Source organism: Sinohyriopsis cumingii, chromosome 12 (genome assembly GCF_028554795.1).
Source record: "Sinohyriopsis cumingii isolate HCF-2022 chromosome 12, ASM2855479v2, whole genome shotgun sequence".
Classification (NCBI taxonomy): Eukaryota; Metazoa; Mollusca; class Bivalvia; order Unionida; family Unionidae; genus Sinohyriopsis; species Sinohyriopsis cumingii.
In genome coordinates this window covers 110,706,207-110,729,713 of record NC_142972.1, presented here as the reverse complement: position 1 = coordinate 110,729,713, position 23,507 = coordinate 110,706,207, and the positions used below count along the sequence as shown (strand labels likewise).

Sequence of the window (23,507 nt, the reverse complement as noted above, 5' to 3'; positions counted from 1 at the left end):
TCATTTAATTTTAAGGTGAAGACAAATTTATCATCAAAAAAGTACATATACAGTTTTTCCATTCCTCCATGTCAATGTATCAGTATTGGAAAAGTTATCTAACTTCATCACTGCTGATAACAAGCATGTTACATATTTACTGGAATGGAAGGGTGATGATGGTAAGTGATAGTATGTTAAATAGACTTCTTCAATTGGATTGGGAAAAGAGGGGAAAACATTTTATCAACTGTCCAAGAATAATACCAAAAAACTTGCATCAAAGTATTATGTACCAATGATTTGATTAGAATTGGCAATGGAATTTGTATTTAAAACATAGTATCTGACACTAAGGTATTTTTAGAACAGTTTGGAGTGGAGATTGGAGAGGAGATATTCCTTAGAGGGTACTCTTCTTTGCTACAATGTGTGGAAATTCAGTCTCAAACAGTATATAAAATATACAGACTATTAACTTCTCTTTCATGCGATGTTGTGGTTTGAAAGGCATTTTTCAGTACAAGATAGACAATATGTGTTGGCCATTATAACTAGTGCAGGAAGAACTTGGGTAAACTCTGGTAAAACCCACTAACCAACCAAAAGCTACTGGCACGATTTCTCACATACCCACATTAGTCGAGTCAGAGATTCATACCTAAATGGACAGAGATAAGATGGCAGTGATCGGTAATGGAGAGCTATGTAGGTAACTCAGCCACCTGGGGTCATCCCAATGGTCTCCCTTGGTTAAGATTGATACAATTTGCACATGAACTTAAATAAATATGAAAATACTGTTAAGTGATTTCATTTGGGGAAGACTGAAAATTTCTTTGGAATAAAACTTAACGAAGTCAAAGTACAATAATGGTAAGGGTTGTAAAAAGGCACGGGCACTTGATTCCGGGGTAAACTAATGTGTACACTCACCAATTAACTGTTAATTGGTGAGTGTACACATTAGTTTACCCCCGGAATCAAATGCCTGTGTCAAAAAGCACCAATTAGCCACAGGGACTCCAGTTATTATTAGAATACAGTACGTGGTTTTAAGATATTCTCGTAGCTGTGCTCGCCCAAGTCGCTAAAATGTTAAAGGCATTTAATACATGCAAAAACGTCTAAAGGGTATATGAATCTAACCCGTCTTTTTAGTAAGCAAATTTGAAATCGTTGACAACATTCACATGCGCTGCTGCACACTTTATGCTCTTAGTGCAACATAAGCATTCTATACATGAATGTGCAGTTTTATAATTTATAATATAAATGATGAACAATCGAAATCAATTTTTCTATTGAGATGGTATGAACAAACCTGTGCTCGAAGTGTGCTACTAAAGACGATCACCATTTCTGAAAAAGCGTCGATAACTACTGATCATCTGGGAGCGAGGCTAAACCGCCAAATAGTCGGGTTCTTGGTTATGAACCTTTGATGCAATATGATCCAGAGGTTCCAATGACCGTATGTTGTGTATTAATGCGCCGTAAGACGCCCAGTGTTAATGAAGCGCGAGCTACGAGGAACGCGTAGCTGGATTTTGTAGCAGACGACAGGAATCATGGAGAGTACAGAAGTTTACAATGCAAACAGGACTTTTCTTTGAAGTAGTCAGGGTAGTATATACATGTAAAGCTGAACATCATTGGCAAATATTGGAGGATGATATATCCTACATATTTATCGATTATTTTATTTTTATTTTACAAACTATTGTTTTAAATTCCACGGGTAATATTAGGGCTGCGTATTACCGTCAGTAAAAGAAAATATATGGGCTACACCCATTTCCATTATATTAATTTTTAGAAGGAAACGAGTGTTTTCAGTATTTTACTTTCGAAAGAAAAAGTTCACGGGTTTTAAATAATTTTTTTTACGGATAATTAGTTCATCATTCACCTGACATTCTATCCTTCATGTAATTTTTCCCTGGTTCTTTGAAATAGTTTCAATTTACTGTCATACCTTGTGCATAATTTTGTTTGATGATTTGATTTTATTTGGTAATTTTACCTAACAACAATCAACAGCTTGAATTTTGTATATGTTAAACATCTATCATAATCTTAGCTTGTTCCAGTTTTGACAGAAAGCCTGAAAATTGAACCTAATAATGTGTAGGTCTCGATCCTGTGGATAAGAACTGACCTATATGCAAACATTAATTGTGTTTGTCTTTACATGTGTCTTTTATAACCAGCAAGTAACGTTATGCCATTTATATGTGGTTATGAGGTGGGAAATATCTAGAGCTAAGTCTACTGGTGTAAGGGCTATTTCGGTTGCATATTTTAATTTTAATTTTCATGCATTCTGTATGTATATTGTGTGGATCTCAATGGTTTCCAATATGTCATGAAGTCTCTTTATAAGTAGAGATTGACCATAGTTGTAAATGCCGGTTGTACGTGTAAACTTGTCTTTTCGTGCCGAATAAGTGTGTATTATGCGCATAGGGTGGGTTTCTCAATAGTTTCTATGATATGGCCCAGGGGATGATTTTTTTAGGGTGGGGATAGACCCCGGGCTATCACATCATGATGTCTCGCATTGATACTTGGGTCATAAATCACATATGTCAACTTCTCATCCGTTACTTGAAATTTATGTAAATTCACTGCCACCTATTTATCTCTCCTTTACTTTGACCGATGTTATTTTTAAGTTTATTTTATAATCAAGATAATTGTCATATAATATTTACATCTTACTGAAGTAGCAGATATCTTACTCTATTACCGTTTATTTACTACTGTCTTTCTTTCTCAAATAAGCCATTAGGTTTGAGCATCAGATATAAATATTTGCCTGTTGCGAGTGAATAGCGGATATATTTCATCTCGTGGATGAAAAACTTGTTATTTTTTAGATTCGCCGCTGGTGAAAGTACAGAGTTTTTCACACACCATTTGAAAGATATCCGTTATTCACTCGTTTGAAGCAAATATTATCTATCTATTGACTGAAAGTGAGAAGAAAAAAAACCACGTATTTCACTCTACTCAGTAGTGACTTATTAAAGTTATTAACTGAAAAAATCAATTAAGTGTATTCCTTGCAGATACGAACATTTCGGCATTATTATTATTATTATTAGTACTAGTAGTAGTTGTTGTTGTCATTTTTGTTGTTTTAGTTGCAAAACAATATGAAATAGCAACTATGATAATAACAATAATAATACAAATAATACGACTATTACGATAATTGTGGTGGTGGCTAAATTTATGACAGTTGACTACTGTTTTAGGTCAGAAATGAGTGTATAGATATTTACACGTTTATATTGCATTGTTTACTATAAGTATATATGTCTGTATTTTGTGTATTCCGTTTCCTTACGTCTGAAATTTTTAACCACAGGTGGCAGTGAACCCGTCTTCTACAATGGCGTTGTGGTGACAGAAGACATGTTGCTGGTCATAGACTACAATGCGTGGAATCTCCATCTTTACAGACTTCTTGACGGCAAACTGTTTACATCACACGAACTGGAGTCCCGTCCCATGGGTGTCTGTCTTATTAGCAAGACGGAAGTTGCTGTGTGTCTGATAGACAGTACGATTGTAATCATGTCATTGAAATCTATACATGACGTAAAACGGGTCAAAACATTAAATGTAAGGACAGGAATTCGTAGATGTCATTCAGTGGCAAAATTGAATTCAGACAAACTCGTTGTCAGCGGTTGGAATTGGGACGACTTCATGTTGTACTGGTGTGTTGTAAACCTTACAGATGGACGTGTAGACTCAACTCACAAGGTCTGTCAAGGGGACTTTGGTAGTCACTTGGCCGTAAAAGACAACACTGTCTACATCTCGTGTTGGACTTTTGACTACACTACTACTACTGATGGTGTGTATGCATATGATATTTTTAATCAACACACACCAAAGTTTCTGTATCAACATGATGGATTTATACCGTACTCAATAATGGTTGATAGGAGGAATTTCATTTACGTGTGTGACAGGAACTCTAACATCATTCATCAGCTGACAGACAGCGGTCAACTAGTGACCATACACACAGTGTCATCAAGGCCCTATGGAATATTCTATAATGACCAGCATGGAGTTATGTACAACACAAGCAGGTACAGTAATGTGATAACAGTGTACAGACTGGAGTATTCACATCAACCAGGTATGATTGATTTATTTCAAATTAAATCAAATTTTACATAACACGAAAACTAAAACTACATACTTTATTTTTTTTTTAAAGTCATGAAGGATTTCAATTCACATTTGAAAACAATAATATGAATTATATATGTTACACATATAACTTTATTATAAGATAAATATGTTTTAAAGATGTAAAATAAATTAAAAATGAAATAAATTAATTTTTATTGTCATGATTCCAACATAAGTCAGTCGTGATGTTTAGGAATCTTTATTGATTTTAACTATAAATAAAATATTATTCGTTCATTTAAAATTTAATACTAATATACATGTACTCAATTACATTAAGTCCTGATTATTAATGATATGCACCTTGTTTGTCATCACAAAATTTTCATGTAAACATTTTAAATATATACTGGTTGTGTTAATGGCGGCTGGCTAGTACAGTCGTAACTCTGTCATTCTAGAGTAATAAACTTTTCTCCCAGAAGGTGGCGCTTTCATTGATATCTCCTGGCACGCGACCTTGAATCAGGTTTAGACCGGGGCACCATTTAGTGTTATAACGTTCAAAATTCCCACGTATTCTGATCTAGTTTTTTTTTTTAAATTTTTATTTTTTATGTAGCATTCGTGTTTATGGAGCGATTCTATACTGATCTTATAAAGATATTTATCAACTAGAAAAAAAATGTTTAATCGCAATGGAAATTTATGTTTAATCAAATTCTTCAATTTTATAGCGATATGTAGAGTATAACAGGGGAGCAGTCTAATGTTTGCTCTACCATATTTGGATGTTTTACAATACATTATTCAATGCGCGCCATATTTACTAGGATGTGTTTACATTTCCAAAGGATGCAATGACTTTATATGGCACACTGAAAAGACAAGGCTGTAAATGTATGTACTTTTTAATTGGGCGAATATGGTTGATAATTCAAATAGAAAATGTCATATGATGAATATATACGCTACATGTTCATGTCTCGGCACTAAAATTCGGCAATAGTGTTATTAAGAAGACTGGTCTGGCTCCATACCATTATGTATCATGCCCCATCACCGGTCTTCAGAAGTATTTACATGGCATAGTTATCAACAAAATGATGATTGTTTTATCTCCTGAAACCTTAGAAACCATGTTACCTTCTGCATTTTTGTTTTAATTTGTGAAAAAAGAAACTCGTTAATGGCATGAAAAAAAATAAGTTACTTTAGATGTACTTAATGCACAAACATTTGAAATGTGTAATTATGAATTTTACCATAATATTATGCATCTGTTTTTATTCAGCAAGCATTATTTTGGATTATTTAGCTTGTACTTTAACAAATAAAGTATTTTATTTAAGATTTCATTTTTATGATTTAGAGAATTTTCTTACTGTGATTTGAGTTTCATACACTATTTTGGTTATGCTTGTTATAACAGCTGGTATATTGTATGTTGAATACATCAGTCCGACAGTCCTTTGTCCCATAAATCAAACCGCCAAATCTGTACTGGTACTGATGGATGTGTTGTGGATTCATTCAGTTTATCAATATAGGTGTGTGATCATGCACTTGTGATGTAATGTATATAAAAATAGCCTTTTTCCTTTAAGGACAATGATAAGAGCCCCAGTGGAACTTGGGCACTAATATCAGTAACAAACACCACATGGGCTTGTATAGTTGCATATAATTTACCCATAAATTATACATGCACTATATACAGTACTACTATAATAGTATAGTACATGTATGATTTATAGGTAAACTTTAAGCAACGATACAAGTTCCTATGGTACCTAAACATAAATCATTTGATAAACGTTTAATATAAATGTAACGGTTTATCAGTTGGGAATACAGAGTTCAGAAATAGCTGGGGAGTATCCACATTTTTTGACTTTCATTTAACAGTTGAATTCTCAAAAATGTAGTTTTTTTCTATCGCATGATACAACTAGGCCTATTTCAGTAATGCAGTCTTCTTAACTCTGTGCTTAAGAAAAAAATGTAAAGTTTCTAATTAGTGTGAATGGATAGAATATTTTATGAGTTGCTAAGTTGCTTTAGCTCAGTGTTACAGCTCAAGTTTTTTTTTTTGTACTGATCTAAATGACATTGATATGAGGCCGTATTCTAGTGACTTTTTGATTAGCCAATCAGATTACTGCTATTACTTATATTGAAGTGAAAATAAAACTAAATGTCTGGCAGACCAGGAACCTTTGTTGGTGCCTCTCAGGTTACTAATAACATATAAATGGACCTGGAATACCAAAGTTGACAGAAACAGGAACCTTTAGGTTGGGCTATGCAGTTTTGTAACTTGTTTTGGATTTAATTTTTCAAGAAAAAAATAACCATTGCTGTTGAAAACCAGACACTAGGTATATGTAGGAATTATTAAAATAAATTTAAATTCTCTTTATTTTTTGGTGTATGAGTGTGATGGGTATAATTTGTTTTTGACAAGATAAGATATGTCTTGCTTTAGATGTGTCCTTTCAAACAACTGCTAGCTCTGCTTTGCCATTTTTATTTCCCGAACTTCAGAGATAACACGGAAATAAAAAGATCATAGCTTTGTTTTTAAAACAGTTTTTATAATCTTATTTTTCATTGTACTTTTAGAAGCTGGTACTGCCTACTCAGGTAAAAATCAATTCTCCTATTTTAAAATAACTTAAGTTTGTGAATTTTGGACTAACTGAAGCTACTGCTGCAATGTTGGAACTATTTATGTAACTTATCAATTATTTGCACAGGTATTCCAGTAGAAATTTTAAACATGGATGACAGATCCATCCAAGTTTTTGAAGAGGCTCTAAAAGATGGAAGGGAGGCAGTATACAGCATACGAATTATGGTTGTCGGACACAGTGGTGTAGGCAAGACCACCCTGGTCAAGCGACTTCTTGGGGAGGAAGTAAACATTTCTGACAGATGTAGTACAGAGGGCATAGATGTCTATGTCAACTGCTGTGATGTTTCTTTATCGACCGGGGAATGGACAAGACGAACACAAGGTATATGCATATACACAATCATAAAAGATCCTATGTTATGTATTTATACGTAGGCTATGAAGTGAAATTTAGCATGTTATACTGTTGTCTGTCCATTCTAGTGTCAAAGTTATGTGTTGTGTGATTTTACATCATGCTAACTCATGTATAGGAAGTTGTTTGTGCACAAGTTACATATTTGCTTTTAAGTACAATTGCCTTACAGTATAACACTGCATTGTTTCATACTTTTAAGGATTATACATGTTAGAAAATCTTGAGAGTGTATGACTGTGCTTATATTAGCAGCATCAGAGTAAATGCCTTTCACAAAAGCTACAAGCCATGTTTGATTATGTTTGATGCCTTCCTGATTCAATTTATTAATTTATAAATATACCAGCTGGCTGCTCAGCCATGATTATTATCTAGATGTGTAAAAAAAGCTTGCTTAAGTACTCTGAAACTATCTCTACAAGTATAAAAATGGATTAGGCATAGTATATTTCCAAGTTTTATTTTTGTGCCTTGTAATTCAATCGGAAAGGACATAAGATGAGAAAAAGAGCATAAATTATAAAATAAAGCTTGAAAATGAAAACGTTATTAAATAACTCAGTTTAATATTAAATAAGTAAATGCTGGGGCACAAATCACATGGTTCATACCAGTCCTTACAAATTGGAAGTATGCTTACTTTTTATTAAATCATAGTAAGACCAGAAGAAGTGCTTACTTTGGAAAAAAGGACAACTCATCAAAAAGTCCATAGTTTTTATTTCTCTAATTTTTTCATCATTAAGATCAGCTTTATCATGACAGTTACTTTGATATATTTGTGTATCTCATGATGAACAAAGAACTCATTGGAAGCAGGAAATATAAGTCAGTATACCAAACAGTGTACCTCAAAAGAATCCGTAGACCCTTTCAGAATAGAGGTAATAAATCGACCAAGTTTTGATGATGTTTGGATCTTACATTCAAGACATGTTTCATTACAAATTTCTTACCCTGGACCTGTATTTTGATAAAATGGCTTGTGCCATGAAGTCAGGATTTGTTTACAGAAATTACGTGGGAGGTGAATCTGTCCATTGTTTGTTGGAGTATATTGTTCATAACGTAAACTTGCTACAAGGAGATGGTGAAGTCAGTGTTGCATCATGACCTGATTGACTCTCTCTACATAAATTTCTATTTGTTATACAGAAATGGAATGCTGATTTTCTTGAGGGTTAGTTGGTATCCATTGACCCTTTATTTTTCTAGGGCCTGTGTGGGCAACCTATTTTTCAATGTAGCCACAGGTATGGTAAATGAGAAGTGAAAATTAGCCACACCATGCAAGAACTGAGCCAACCTTTCTTGTCCAACTTGCCACTTGGCAACAGGGTTTGCCCACACTGGCTCAAAGGGTCAGTTGTAAGTTTTGAAGAGAAGTCATTTCTACATACAGGCCCAAGTACTATGAAAGTAATTAACATCAATTAGTCATTATAATTTTTTAATGATTTAATTCTTTTTACGATATTTAACTAAATTGTAATGTATCACTTTATCATTGAAAATGTTATAGTCTTGAAAACAGTGAATATGTAATAAATGCATATAAATATCAGAAGGTTTATAACTATTGCAAATAAACCAAGTTTGTTAAGTAGTTAATTTTCTGATAGGATATTCCATTGAACCGTCAACCCCAAGATTGATTGGCTTTTTCTTTATTCCTAGTGCAAGCCATTCACAAGAAGTTGGCCAGCTCTGTTAGACAAAATTACAATTTACTGAGGAAACCATTTTTCTTCCTTTAGTCAGTGACTTTTACTTTGGACAGTGTTAGTGATGTAGAACTAATGTTTATTTTTTATTGTACAAAAAACATTTTAAAAATTGTTTCAGTCAGTAAATGTTGGAAAAGTCCACTTATTATGTGGAAACTGTTTGATTTTCAGTGGCCCTGACATTAGCTTTTGAGCCCAAAAATGAGCCCAAAAATGATTTCTTTCCAATCACAAGTACTAGCCATCCACACAGTGTTGGTACTGTATATTGTAGAGAACTTGAGTTACTAGCAGAAACCAGCTTTCTTCCATCATATGACAGAAACCAACTTTCTTCTGTCATATGACAGAAACCAGCTTTCTTCCGTCATATGACAGAAACCAACTTTCTTCTGTCATATGACAGAAACCAGCTTTCTTCCATCATATGACAGAAACCAACTTTCTTCCATCCATCATATGACAAAAACCAACTTTCTTCCGTCATATGACGGTGACTTTTTATAACCATAAATCAATATAATTCTGATATTCACCTTTGACTGCATTGTATGTTTGTAACACACTTATCTGATGTTTGTTTGTATTTTATCTTTTAGTGTGCTTTTTCCTTTGATGTACATAAATGTATAGGCTGCTTTCATCGTGTATGCACCTTTTGGCTTTTAATCACCCTCTGTTGCATGCTAGCCTGCTTTGTAACATAGCTATATGGTGAGTGGTATCTGTACTAACACCATATAAGCCATTAACCAGGCAACTTTATCTACAGAAAGACCTGGGGGTTCAGGTTAGAAGAATTGCACTGAATGGTTTTTGTGTGAACATCAGTATTTTTGTTTTATGATTGTTAGCTTACTTAAACACCAAGAAATATATTTCTTCCTGAATAGATTTTATTAAACACAATTTAGATATTAAATCTTTAGTCCAATCTAGACTCTCCCTCCCCATCTAAGGTTTGGAGCTACCACAACTTTTGAAGTATCCTTATACACAATTAACACTAGATTCTTCATCTTGGGAATGTGATGAATAAAGGGCATTCATTCAAACGTGAAAATACCCCTCATCCATTACATTGCAAGGAATGCTGGTATGAGGGATCCATCATTTTCTTTGCCAGCAAAGCTGTTAGAGTAAATTTAGCATACTTCAAAGTGATCCACTTTTTACTTAGTTATCTATCAGTGTCTGACACCTCTTAAAGTACTCATCATTTTCTTCATCTTGTAAATAGTACAAAGGCATAGGGTTCTTATTTAGTAAGTTTTTTCACAGCAATGACAAAGGTTTTCAAACTATCACAACAATTATTTTGGTTGTCGAGAGATACATTTCGGGTAAAAATATGAATATACAGTTTTTGTCTTTCTCAAGTTATATAAGTTCTGATTCCACTCTTTTCAAATACCTCATATGGGATTTAAATATCAAGTCATTTGAAATTTTTTAGTCATTCACTGCTTGTCCCATCTGAACCAAATAACTAATGTCCAAGCTTGGTTATATTAATACTACATCAGAATATGACCACATGGATGAGTATGTTTCCTTTCTAATGACTAACAGAAAACTCTGGATTTCATTACAACCACAATATAAATTACTCATGCATTAATATAGACATCAATAAATATGCAGAGCATAACCTTAAAGGCCTTTACTTAATACGATGGCCTGAGTGTTATCATAGTTTATGTAATGGTGTTTCTTTGTCATACCGAGCTGGCCTGAACATATAGATGTACTAGGCAGTTGCCTGGAGATCCAGGTATAAGTGGTGCTAAATTAAATGGAAGTGATTTTTATTTCTTGGAGTGATATGTTGGTTGCCAAAAAACCCTCGGGCCATCCCTGAGGTCACAATTAATAATAGCACCATATTATTAATCATTTATGTTAAAAAATTAACACCCTTACATGGGTTGAGTTAGGACTGTCATAGGTTGGGTCAGGACTATGTCAAAGGCCCTAATTCTGCCTGGCCTTAACACTGACAATGTTTGCACTTGTGTATTGTTGTTGGCAAGGGGGGTGTGAGTATGTGTTTGTGATTTGGGTTTTTAACATAGCTGTAACAATTTTCTAGTCATATTGCTACAATATTGGCAGTGTGGCAGTTCATAGTGCTGTCTAGCACTGGGGCATCATTGCTGCAGACATGTAGCATGTCCCATCCAGTCACATTATCCTGACACCAGACCAGCTATCCTAACACTAACCTGTTAATGCTGAATGCCAACAGATGCAACTGCTATTACCAATTTTTAATTAGTCTTTGGTATGACTCGGGGGTGGGTGTTTTTTTTTTGTTCGAACCCAAGAACGTCTGCATGTGAGGCAGATACTCTGATCGCCACTGGAACGGTCAGTAGGGTAGTGTCCAGTATTGTCAAGTTCTGCCAGTGGTCACCCTGCTTAGACCATGTAACTCAGTTCTTACAGAAAGTGAAATAACAATCTTTAGTTTGCTCCAGGTTTTACAAGAATTAGAATTTATGTACCGTATATCCTCACATATAAGCCGAATAATTTAGGAATCCATAAAGGGTTGGAAGAAGGGGGGGGTCGGCTTCTCCACAGGCCAATGTCTAATCTTGACAGTTTTTAGATCTTTTTGTTGACTACTATAATGGCTGTAAATCTTGGTACAAGAAACAAGTTTTTCCATTTCCGTAGACATAGGTATGTGAAAAAGTAACTTTCGGTGACCTGACAATTATTAAACTGTTATAAAGTACTATGATTGATTTTATTATTATTTTGCCTGTGCATATTTTCTGATTTCTCCAACATGATGTTAAATAAAGGTAAATATAGATTTCATTATTCGCTGGCTGGTTGAGTTTACCAGGGAGACCATGCTGAACTATAATGCACAGTACTTACACAGTGCAAAGTGTGCATAGCATCACTTAAATCCTTACTTATTCCCAAACATATTAGATGCAGATTTTGCTTTATTCATTGTTTCAATCAAATTGAATTCTTCCAGATAACATTTCAGGTAGTCCTTAATAGCTGTTTCATTTATGTTGGATCACATGCTCATGAGTTACACATTTTTAATGATATAAGCGATCCTACAAATTGAGTTAATATTTTTAAAAAGGTATGCACGCTTAATTGTACAAGGCATATAACCAACATAATTTACATGATCACAAAGAGTTGTAATAATAAAGGCTAAACTTCTCATATAGATCATCTAAGATCAACATAAATCAATTTTAGTTTTGTGTTTTAGCTGAACATAACTTTCCACACAACGGAAAGCTTGATGTTTCAGCATCTCCTATGTTGATAGTCAGCAAATTTGTCTTTCGTTTTGTGACAGCAGTACAGATCATTTAATCATTACAAACCCTGAAACTGGCTTGTGATAAGAGGAAATTTTGACAAGTAACTACACCATTACATTGATGTGTAATTGCCTTCTATTCCATAATATTAGCACGATTACCGTATTTTTTGTAAAACAGGGTGTAAGGCATACCAATGAATTTTTCAAAAGCCAAGTATAGAGACTGAATACAAAAAATAGAGATTGGGACCTAAAACCTGGAGGTTTTCGGGGGGGGGGGGGGTATTTTTACAGCCTTGTTTTCACTAAATATTAATCAATCATCATAGTCCAATATGCCTGAAATTTGCAAAAAGACTCACTGTTTCTCCCTATGACATGACCTATTTTCCACCAGGACGTGTCCTGTTTTTATATTCTGGTCATCTGTGGTCAAACTGCACACTAGCTAAAGATTAGTCTTAAATAAACAAGCAAGAAAGCCAGTGCGACTGATTAAAAGTTAATCCTTATCCATGCAACTATTTTGCGAAAACGATTGGCCCTCTGCTGTAATTCAAAGAAACCATGTTCTACACTGTTGTGTGTTACACAAGCAACATCAATTTATTGGCAAATAAAGGAATCCCAATTTTGTTGAGCTAGAGGTACCAAAAATACCCAGCCTTATGGTACAGTACATGTGGCAGCTATTTACCCTTCTTTGTATATCTGACCTTATTCCCATATTGTCAACTCGTAAAGCATTTAGTATTGTTTATCATACAACATGTATTCTGAATTAGTTTTTTGAGGAGACATTTCCTGCATGGTATGTATTTTCATTCCTTTTTTTAATTTAACGATGGTAATTAAGATTGGTATACAAGGTATTAAGATGCCAGGTGTTCACTCATGTTTGGTTTCTTTCGTGGAAATGGCGCTATAGCATAAGGAGTTAAGCATTCATAGTGATAATTCTTGGGATTGAAATTAATTTTGGACGATTCTATTGTTGTTTTATTTTTCTGTTCTTGTTTACTTTTTTATTTTTGTATTATTGAAGAGGTAAAAAAATCATTAATTTACATGAATAATGTTTAAACTTAACATTCTTTTTAGTGAAGAAGCAAATTCTTTATAGTAAATTAATTATTTCATCACAACAATAATTCACAGGTTTAGATGAAATAAAAATTGAAGACATAATGTAATGACCGGGAGTTCTCTGCAAAAAATCAGAAGATTTTATGAAATCGGTAGGTAGACGTGGAGTGACCCCAAAAATTGGGAGCCCCCCCCCCCCCACCCCCCGCATGAAAATTGATAGTTATGGTGTAAGGTCACTTACATCAAAGCAAACTACAACTTAGCTTTTACAGGGTTAGGTATTTACAATTTCAAAGAAAAGTAAAAATGTAATTACTGGTGCACTGATATAAAATAACCGATGCATTCAACAATAATCGAGTCAAATGGGAGAGGTAGTTTTACAGCAACTTATGATGGCTAAACTTTTGTCATTGTTCAATCAAATTACACACATATCTAATGTAGGTAGAAACAATAAGAAAACAAAGTTAAATAAATTACTTTTCAAATAAGTTTATCCCATTTCTTTCTAATAATCATGCACGCCAACCTCAAGGTAAGTATACATATAATATTTTTTAATTACAAGTTTGCCTAAATAAACGCATTTAGAACTTATCTTGTGCATCTTAAGATGTCTTAGAGTTGTAGGTCGGCTTATACATGGGTCATCCACGTTTCAGTCTTTGTACCTGTTCAGTTTCGGGGTCGGCTTATATGCGAAGGGGCTTAGACCAGAGTATATACAGTGATTTTGAAGAAAGAAAAACATAAACTTCCCTAAATAAGTAGTGTCTATTTGTATGGTGACTATGTACTCAATTTTTCTAAATACTATGTGCATGAGTGCTGTGTACCCACTGTAGAAATGACTATCCTCACAGCAACCAAAAACTACATTATGAGCTTGAAATACTATGAACCTTCATTAAATCATCAAATGAATATGGACTCATTACATATGAAATGAAGAGTATCGTTTGATACATGTTCCTGGGGAAAGGAATCAGAGACACATCCCCCAGGTGTTTATGCACTCAAGGAGTGCTGTTAATTGAGCTGTCAGACAGCGAAACATAATGTTTCATGCTACCTGATTGATAGGCTGTCATAAGTGGGAGTAGACCCAGCACGCTCTCATTCTGTTTTTTTTTTTTATGGGGGTGGTAAGGTAGTGACTGTCATCTTTGTGTGTGTAGTAAGTAAGGGAGAGATTGGTAGGAGTAGGGGGTGAGAAAGTATTTTTAAAAAAATGTATTGTTGAGTGGGGTATATTTGTTCAATGATTTAGAAAGACGGACACCTTTGTTGAGTGTTCAGGTCCCATGAGATGTATCAAAGGCGCCCCTCTTTTAGTTTAAGCTTTATATGGTTCATAATGGATTAGAGGCAGGGAATTTTATTGAGCTATTATTTTATTTTTAGTTTTTTTAAAAAAAACTTTTAAGTAGTTAAGGGGTGCAGTATGTCTGCCCCGGTTGTGGATCCAAGATAGTTCACTGGCGACAATCATGTCCTAGCGACATGAATGTCCTTGCCCCTCACCTTAGAAGGGCACGCTGTTCCCCCTGCAATACCTTCCATATTTTTTTTTTTTTAAGTGGAGTTGTGTACTGTTAACATTAGGTTCTATTTATGATTGGCTTACTCCCTGGCAGGGTTGGTTGCGGTGGATTATGTTTTCTTTTAGCCAAGTTGTGTATGGGAAGTTTAGGATATTTCGGAATGTTATATTTATGTTTGGGTTATTATTACCTAGAAAATCTGGGTAGGTGTGAGGGGATCCATTTTTTTCTCTCAGCTTTTTAGAATATAGCTCTTGCCAGCTGGTATTTGGTGCAATTATTGAATACATGTTGCAGCTCTTCAATGGTCTTGCAATGGTAGCAGTTAATGTTGGCAGGTTCGTATACCAAAACTTCCTGCTAGTTTAGTTTTGCCTTTCATGATATAGTTAATGATCTTTTGGTCGAAGCTGTTTACTTTAAGTGGTTTGATGGACCTGTTAACTTCTTTTAAGGCGGAGTTTAGTTTTCTACCTTTGGAGGTGGAATTCCAGTGATTCTGCCATTTTTTGGTAAATGTCGGTTTTTGTAAAGCTTTAGGCTTGTGTAATACTATATTTAAGTGTGGCAGGATTTGGGTCTCCTAGTTTGCTTTTGGTGACTTTATCAGCTAGCTCATTACCAGGGATCCCTATAAACGATGGTATCCACATGAATTCAACAAACTGATTCCATGTGGACAATTCTTTAAGCATATAGCAAGTCCTAGCAAGGAACCATGCTCTTGATTGTGGGATTTAATTGATTTTATTACACTATGGGAGTCACTGATAATTACTGCTTTTTGAATGTTATTATCTTTAATCAATTTTACTGATTCAATAATTGCCCATAATTCTGTAGTGAAAGTAGATCAGTAGCCTGGTAGTCTGGTTCTCATTTGGATGTTGTATTCTGGAATAACTACTGCAGCTGCCAATTTTAACGAAACCAGGCTAGGGTCAAACTTGGAGACCTAGCGACTTGCATGCCTTTGTCCCTCACCTTACGAGGGCACACTGCTCCCCCCTGCAATACCTTCCATGTTTTTTTTTTTTTAAAGTAGAGTTGGATACAGTACATTAGGTTTTATTTATGATCGGCTTACTCCCTGGCAGGGTTGATTGGAGTAGATTATATTTTCTCTTTTAGCCCAGTTGTGTCTAGGAAGTTTAGGATGTTTCGGAATGTTATATTTATGTTTGTGTTATTATTACCTAGAATTTCTGGGTAGATATGAAGGGATCCAATTTATTTTTGAGCTTTTTGGAATTTTGCTCCTGCCAGCTGGTATTTGGTACAATTATTGAATACATGTTGCAGGTCTTCGATGGTCTTGCAATGGTAGCAGTTAATGTTAGCAGGTTTGGGTCCTAAGTTTTTACCAAAACTTTCTGCTTGTTTAGTTTTGCCTGTCACGATATGGTTAATGATAGTTCGGTCCAAGTTGTTTACTTTAGGTGGTTTGATGGACCTGTTAACGTATTTTAAGGTCAAGTATAGTTTTCGAACTTTGGGGTTGGAATTCCAGTGGTTCTGCCATTTTTGGTAAATATCGGTTTTTGTAGAGCTTTAGGCTTTTGTGATACTATATTTAAGTGTGGCAGGATTTAGGTCTCCTAGTTTGCTTTTGGCGACTATCAGCTAGCTCATTACCAGGGAACCCTATAAACGATGATATCCACAAGAATTCAACTAACTGATTCTCTGTGGACAATTCTTTAAGCATATAGTACGTCCTAGCAAGGAACCACTCTCTTGATGTAGTGTTGTGGAATTTAATTGATTTTATTACACTATGGGAGTCACTGATAATTTATGCTTTTTGGATGTTGTTGTCTTTAATCCATTTTACTGATAAAATAATTTCCCATAATTCTGTAGTGAAAGTAGAGCAGTGGTCTGGTAGCCTGGTTCCCATTTGGATGTTGTATTCTGGGATAACTACTGCAGCTGCCATTCTGGGTGGTTCAGTTGTTTTGGAACCATCAGTGTATATCTTAACGAAACCAGGATAGGTGTCAAATATGTCAATTGCAGTGATGGTTTTTAGTTTATCCTCTTGTTCCCACAATCGGTGGCTTTGGTGTTAATCCTTGCCTTAGAGTTTATCCAAGGGGCTTGGTTCAGTGTATTCGTCCTGTTGGTCTAGTATTGGCAGTTTTTCCCCCCGAGTTCTAAAATTTGCTTACCACCTGGTACATTTTGAAATAGTTTATGACTAAAAGTTGTGTTACATTGCGAATGGCAATAATTGTTAGATGCCCAGTCAGCATGATTAGCAAGTTAAATTGAGTATCTGAGGAGCATTTCTTGTCTTCTCAACTTTATTGGCAGTTCTCCACTGAGGACTTGGAGTTTGTCCAATGTGGTTGAGGGTAGTGTGCCAGTGCAGACAATACTTTTCTTTGGATAGCATCCAGTTTGTTCAGGAGTGGTTGTTTTGCTGAATTATAAACTTGACATTCATAATCTAGTTTCGGTCTTATAAGAGCTCTGTAGATGTCAGAATTGTTTCTTGGTTGGATCCCCACGTGGTCCCTTTAATATTGCTTAGGAGATTTACGCTTTTACTGCAATTTTGGATTAGTTGTTCGACCTGATGTTTCCAGGTTAGTTGGTTATCAAAGTACATGCCTAGGAACTTTACAACTGTAACATATTTGATAACTTGGTTTTGTATATAAAGGTTAGGGTAAGCTAGTTTGTTATTATGTTCAGGGGTGAAAATAACTGCAACAGTGTTTTCATGAGAGATCTTGAAACCCCATTTATCCGCCCATCTCCCTATGTTATCTAAGCTTTGCTGGATTTCCACGATAACTTGGTTGTTAGCGGGCTTTCCTTCCCTCCAGATGCTGCTGTCATCAGCGAATTGTGAGATCTTAACCTTTTTGGTTGCTAGATTACGGTCGATGTCGTTGATCATGATATTGAATAGCGTAGGGCTGAGTATGCTCCCTTGTGGGGTGCCATTTTCGAGGGGGAATTCCTTCGAGGTAGTGTTCCCTACTCTGATGATTATTCTACAACCTGTTAGGAAATTTTCAATCCAGTTAAAAATGCGTCCAATAATTCCGAAGTGGTTGAGTTTTGCAATCAATCCTTTTGTCCAAGCAAGGTCAAAAGCTTTTTCTAGGTCAAGGATGATGGCTATAAGGTTACAGTCTCATTTTCTTTTGGAGCTGAATGCTAGTTTAATATCTGCATTTGTCTTAATAGTGAATCTGTGGTGGAATGCTTGTTATGAAAGCCACATTGGTTTTCTGATAGCAGGTTGATCCTTTCAAGATGGTGCTTTAATCTATTGGCTTAGATAATTTCCATTAGTTTACAGCTGTTATTAGTGAGGAAGATGGGACGATAAGAGTTTATATTATTAGGGTCTTTGCTGGGTTTAGGGATCGGTATGACAATGGCATATTTCCAGCTATTGGCCAATTATCAGCTATTCCAAATTAGGTTAAGTAGATTTAGAATGGTTACTGTTATATTGTTGGGGAGGTTTTTATATAATATGATATATCCAATTTCATCTTTTCCGGGTGATATCACTTTTTTTTACCCTAATGCTATATCCTATTCATACAAGGTAATTTCATTAAATAAATCTGAGACCTTGGTTCCTAGGTCTAGGTGATTAAAGGTATTTTCTGTTTTTCCTGGTGTTATTGGAAGTTTCTGGAGTGGTTGGTACTACTGCTCATGTCAGAGAACTGACTAGCAAGCATGTTAGCCATTTCTTTGTTTTTAGGTGTTAGGTTAGTTGTTTTCCCCCGGATAGTTTTTGTCGTGTCCCATACTTGTATAGGGTTTGTTTTTAAGTTTAATTTGGAGCAAAATAAATTTGCAAAGTTTTCTCTTTAGCCAGTTTTATGGTCTGTTTTAGTTTTTGTCCTTATCTTTGTATTGGATGAGACCAAGGTAGTTTCATGTGTGCTTCTACTTGTTGAGGGGACCACTCTGGTCTCCTAGTGGTTAGAACGTCCATCTCGGAAGCGGGAGATCGTGGTTTCAAACCCCAGCCTAGTCATACCAAAGACTTATAAAAATGGTACTAACAGCTGCCTCTCTAGGTGCTCAGCATTAAGAGGTTATTGTTAGGAGTGGTCGGCCTAATTTCAGGATAATGTGACTGGGTGGGACATCATGCTGCATGTCTGCAGCATGTTGCCCCAGTGCTAGACATCACTATAAACTGCAACACTGCAGACATCATAGTGAGACTTTTATCCTGATGTCTTTTTTTGCATTTTCATTCCAACAGGGTACTGATTGTCTGGTTAAGATATTTGCTGTTTTAGGTATACTTAATATGGCTGCATTGTGTATGGTGTTAATTACATTATCATGGAATATAGTTATATCTGTACTTTCTAATTCTTTGGTATTAATAATGGCAGGATGTTTCTAAAGTTATCTCAGTCAGCTTTATCATATCTCTATTTGGGTTGGACTTCAAAGGGGTTGTGTTGAACTGACATCTGGAGGGAGATGATAATAGGGAAGTGGTCACTTCTTAATGTATTTTCTTGATCAACCCACCAATTAGTAATTTGGATTAGTTTGGGTGTGCATATGGTTAGATCAATTGCTGAGAAGGAGCCATCCTCAAGATTGAGTGTTTTTTTTGATCCATCATTGAGGATGATTATGTTGGATTCAGCAATCAACGCTTCAATCAACTTGCCCCTATCCCTCCTACTTTCTTCCCATAGTTCATTGTGTGCATTGAAGTCGCCACAGATGATTAAGTTGTCTGTTAAATTTGTGGAGATTTGATGGTAATTATTTAAGTTAATTGAGATTTCATTGCCTTCTTGGTCATATATGTTTACTATTTGAATATTATTGGATCCAATGTTGACTAGGACAGTTTGCATTTCAAAGGTCTTGTTGGTATCAATTGGCAATGGAATTGTTCAAGTTTCTGAGTAGGGTAGGGTATCAATGAGAAAAATTGCAAGTTCACCTCCCTTTTTCCCATTAGTGAGACTTTTAAGTATGCCTGGGGAATACCCTGGGATCTTAGGTAGCTATTTTCGATTATCTGGTAAGTGAGTTTTTTGGAGGCAGATTATATCTGGTTTATTGATTGTATGATTTTATGTATTGTTTTTCGGGAAGGTTTTAGTTAATCCACGATAATTTTATTGCCGAATTGTTAGCTTTTTTTTATTGTGCTATCAATTGTATTTATTGGTAGTTGTAGTTTTAATGGTAGACTGGGGAGTGATTGAGTGTGTTGCTTGAAAGTATTTTGTTACAGTTTAATTTTGGTGTACAACTATGGTGTCTATTGTTGAGGGTTTATAGCTGTTTGGTTTGATTATCTCTTTAAATAGTTCTAGCTGCATTGGCCAGGTAATTATTTTTGGAATACCTTTGCAGGGTTGGTGGTGTTTTCAGTTTGATTTTCATTTTTAGTTCCTGTGTTAACTCTGGTTGCGTGTTTGATTTGAATATAGTTTTGGGATTATTGTTGGGGGGGTGGGGGCTTTTAATTGTCTTGGTTGGATTTGGGTTACACGGTGTTTTGCCTGAATCTGATTTGTCGGGTATTGGATTGGTGTTTTTAATAATTTTTTGGGCTGCTAAATATAGGACAATTGTTTGGTGTTTATGAGTTCTACGATTTGCTTTTCCTTGATGGCATAAGGGCATTCAGATACTCTAGGGTGGTGTGGTTCCAAGCAATTAGGGCATTTAATAATTCATATGTTGTGTTGCATGTTCCTCTATGTTGCCCCAACCCCCTCCACCACAACGATCAGATCTTGGTTTGAGGGCAAACTGTCCCCACTGTTACAATTGGTGCAGAACCTGGATTTGTTAATTAAAGGTTACAGTCTGTGGCGCACCCCATTGGGGCCTATCTTAACCAGGGTTGAGAGTGGGTCTGTTGATTCAATTACTGCTTTTGATGCTGGCTGCCCTTTTTGATTCCTGATTCTGTAGGCTTTTTCTACTTTAGTTCCATTCTTGTTGAATTTTTTGAGAAATGTTTGTCCTTTTTATAGCCTTTAAGTGTTCGTACTGCTTTGAAATTTGTTGTCTGAGATGGTTTGGTGGACTCATTATTAGTGTTAGGTTCAGTTGGTGGTTTTGTTTGGGCGGAGTTTTGGCTTACAAGTTTGGGGTTTTTTTGTATTTTTTAATGTCTACTTTATTTTTGATGTGGCCTATGCCTTCTAGTTGTAGGAATTTTTCCACCTGGCTGAGTGTGCTGCATAGGACGATCAAATAATCAGTTTTTGGTCTTATCAGTCTGAATTGCCCATGGTGACTCTCAACAGGGTTCATAAGATAATGTTGGAGCTTAGATGAATTAGTTGTCTGTCCCTGCTATATATGTATAAGGTGTGTTCAAGTGAGTGGAATTAGGGTTTTGCTTCATGATTATTGTGTTGGGAGTTATTTGCGCTTGTGCTTTGGTTCCCATCTTGGATTGGGGTGGTTGGAGTTTTAGATTTCATGGGAAGCTTTCCATTTACTGTGTAGGTGATGATTTTTTTAAATTGGGGCTGTCTTTGTTGGAGAGGTAGTCTGATTTGGTAGATTTTTCCTTACTGAGTTGGGTATTAGCTCTACTCCCTGATGTGATCCCTGAGGGGCCAGGAATTTAACTGTTATGAATTATTTTTGTTTTTTGTTGGGGACATCTTTTTTAATAGTATTAGTTAGATTTGTTGTGTTGAGAAGGAGGCAGTAATTTGGTGATTTGTGTTGGTTGGATATGTCTCATTTTGATTGGCTGCTGAGTTGTTTGCTCTATCTTGACTTGGTTGCTGTTGAGGTGGAGTAATGCTAGCTTTTGGTTCTTTGGCATCCAGTTGGTAGTTTCGATTGGGGTATTTTGAGCAATTTGTACACTGGTTAGTGGAACACAGGTACTTGATTCTGGTGTAAACTAATGTGTACAATCACCATATAACCAGAATCAAGTGCATGTGTAGTGGAGTTGTATTGGTGTTTATGTTTTGGTCTAATTGGGGGTGGGGGTGGTCATGTTTACCATATAGAGTATAGTATCATCTAATTCCTTGTATTTGTACATCTTCTTACAAAAACCTGCCACTCGGTCTTTTTATATCGCTTGACACAGTCGTGCAATTTCTTGAGAATGAGCGCAACAACTCGGGATTCCGAATTATAGCGTTATTCCAAGTTGGAGCCCAACATAGGATCTGTGTGAATAGCCTAGGCTGAATAAATATTTTCTGGTGCTTAAAAAAAATTCAGACAAAAAGATTGTATTTAAAATATTAGCAAAACATCCAAGCTTTGTTCGGAAATATGATAGATAAAATAATAATAATAATAATAATAAACATAAGATAAACACGTTACAATCTAATATGAAGCCTCGGAGATTAATCACGACAAGCAGCCAACCATTTCATACTATTCTCTCCATGAAAGGCCCGAAATCTATTTTCATTTCCCAAGTGTACGTTTAGATAATTTCCACAAAGATTTTACATCGAAATACTATGCTTACTGAAATTGCTAAAAAAAAAAATGACAGTTCGGAACACTTATTAAGTCGCGAACGTTACCGAAGAAGACCGCATGACAAGGAAGTGAAAATGTGCTCGGAGCTAGAGAATAAACTAAGAGAAATTCACAAATTAAACGCAATGCTATAGCAAAACTGCGAGAAAAGATAATTTAACCATCATCGTTGGGTATCGTGTGGATTGAAATGGTTAAGTAGAAATTGATACTTGATCAAATCAAACATGTTAAAGGCAACGGACACTTTACCCCCTGTTTTCGATAACCGTCGAAATTTGTAGACTGTGTCAGCTGAAGGTAAAATTTGAAATAAATAAGATCATAAAAAAGGAGAATCTTAATTTTGAATCCTATGAGAAATTCCTTATGAATGGTTTTATCAAGTAAGATCGAGACTAGGTTTGACCTTTCTAATGTGTTTGTGTGTGTGTTTACACGTCAGGCACTCTTTCTTGGTCTATATACAGGCATAATCACACTGTGGTGAACTATGTACATATGTGAAGGAAGGCTCACATCAATCAGATATGGTCCAATATTAAAAAGCATTTTACACTACCATGGTGACCTGTAATGATCAATATTTTTAAACTAGGCGAACAATAATTTGATATGGTCCGAAACATTTTCCTCCTGACTATGTGAATGATTACATGAAGATTATATACTAAATATACCCCATAATTATGCATGAAACATTTATTATTTCTGTAAAGCAGTATTATTTTATACAATCAGGAAGTCTGAGTAAAGCAAACTTATTTTATTTCAGATCAAATAATTTTTAATTATGACAGAGGTATTTTTATTTATATTAAACACTGAATTATTGTTGACTATGGCTGCACCAACTTCGGAGAATTTAGGCATTCAGAGGTTAAAGTCAACAGGCTGAACCTAATAATTGATTTTGTTTTTCTTTATAAAATTTATTCTTGCTCACACTATTTACATAGGGACAACAGTGAGCAGCAATAACAGCTTAATGACTCAAGAAAAACAAGAGATAAATCATCAAAACTATTTCATTGATTAGGTGGAGAAATACATTTGTTTTTAACCGTTACGTATTACATATTAATAAAGAAATCCTTGATTTAAAATAAAATAAAAGATTTATGTTTTGTTTTGACTTCAGTTTTATTTA

General features: G+C 35.3%; 1 protein-coding gene across 1 annotated transcript in view; it reads left to right on the top strand.

The window, feature by feature from the left end:
- The first annotated feature begins 1,550 nt into the window (after nucleotides 1-1,550).
- The window catches only part of LOC149787255 (uncharacterized), a 91,239-nt gene continuing 69,282 nt past the window's right edge, over nucleotides 1,551-23,507 (top strand). Inside the window, exons 1-3 of the mRNA XM_089976078.1 lie at nucleotides 1,551-1,557; nucleotides 3,356-4,141; nucleotides 6,897-7,157. Coding sequence (XP_089832204.1) covers nucleotides 1,551-1,557; nucleotides 3,356-4,141; nucleotides 6,897-7,157 — 1,054 coding nt within the window. The remainder of the gene's footprint in view (nucleotides 1,558-3,355; nucleotides 4,142-6,896; nucleotides 7,158-23,507) is intronic.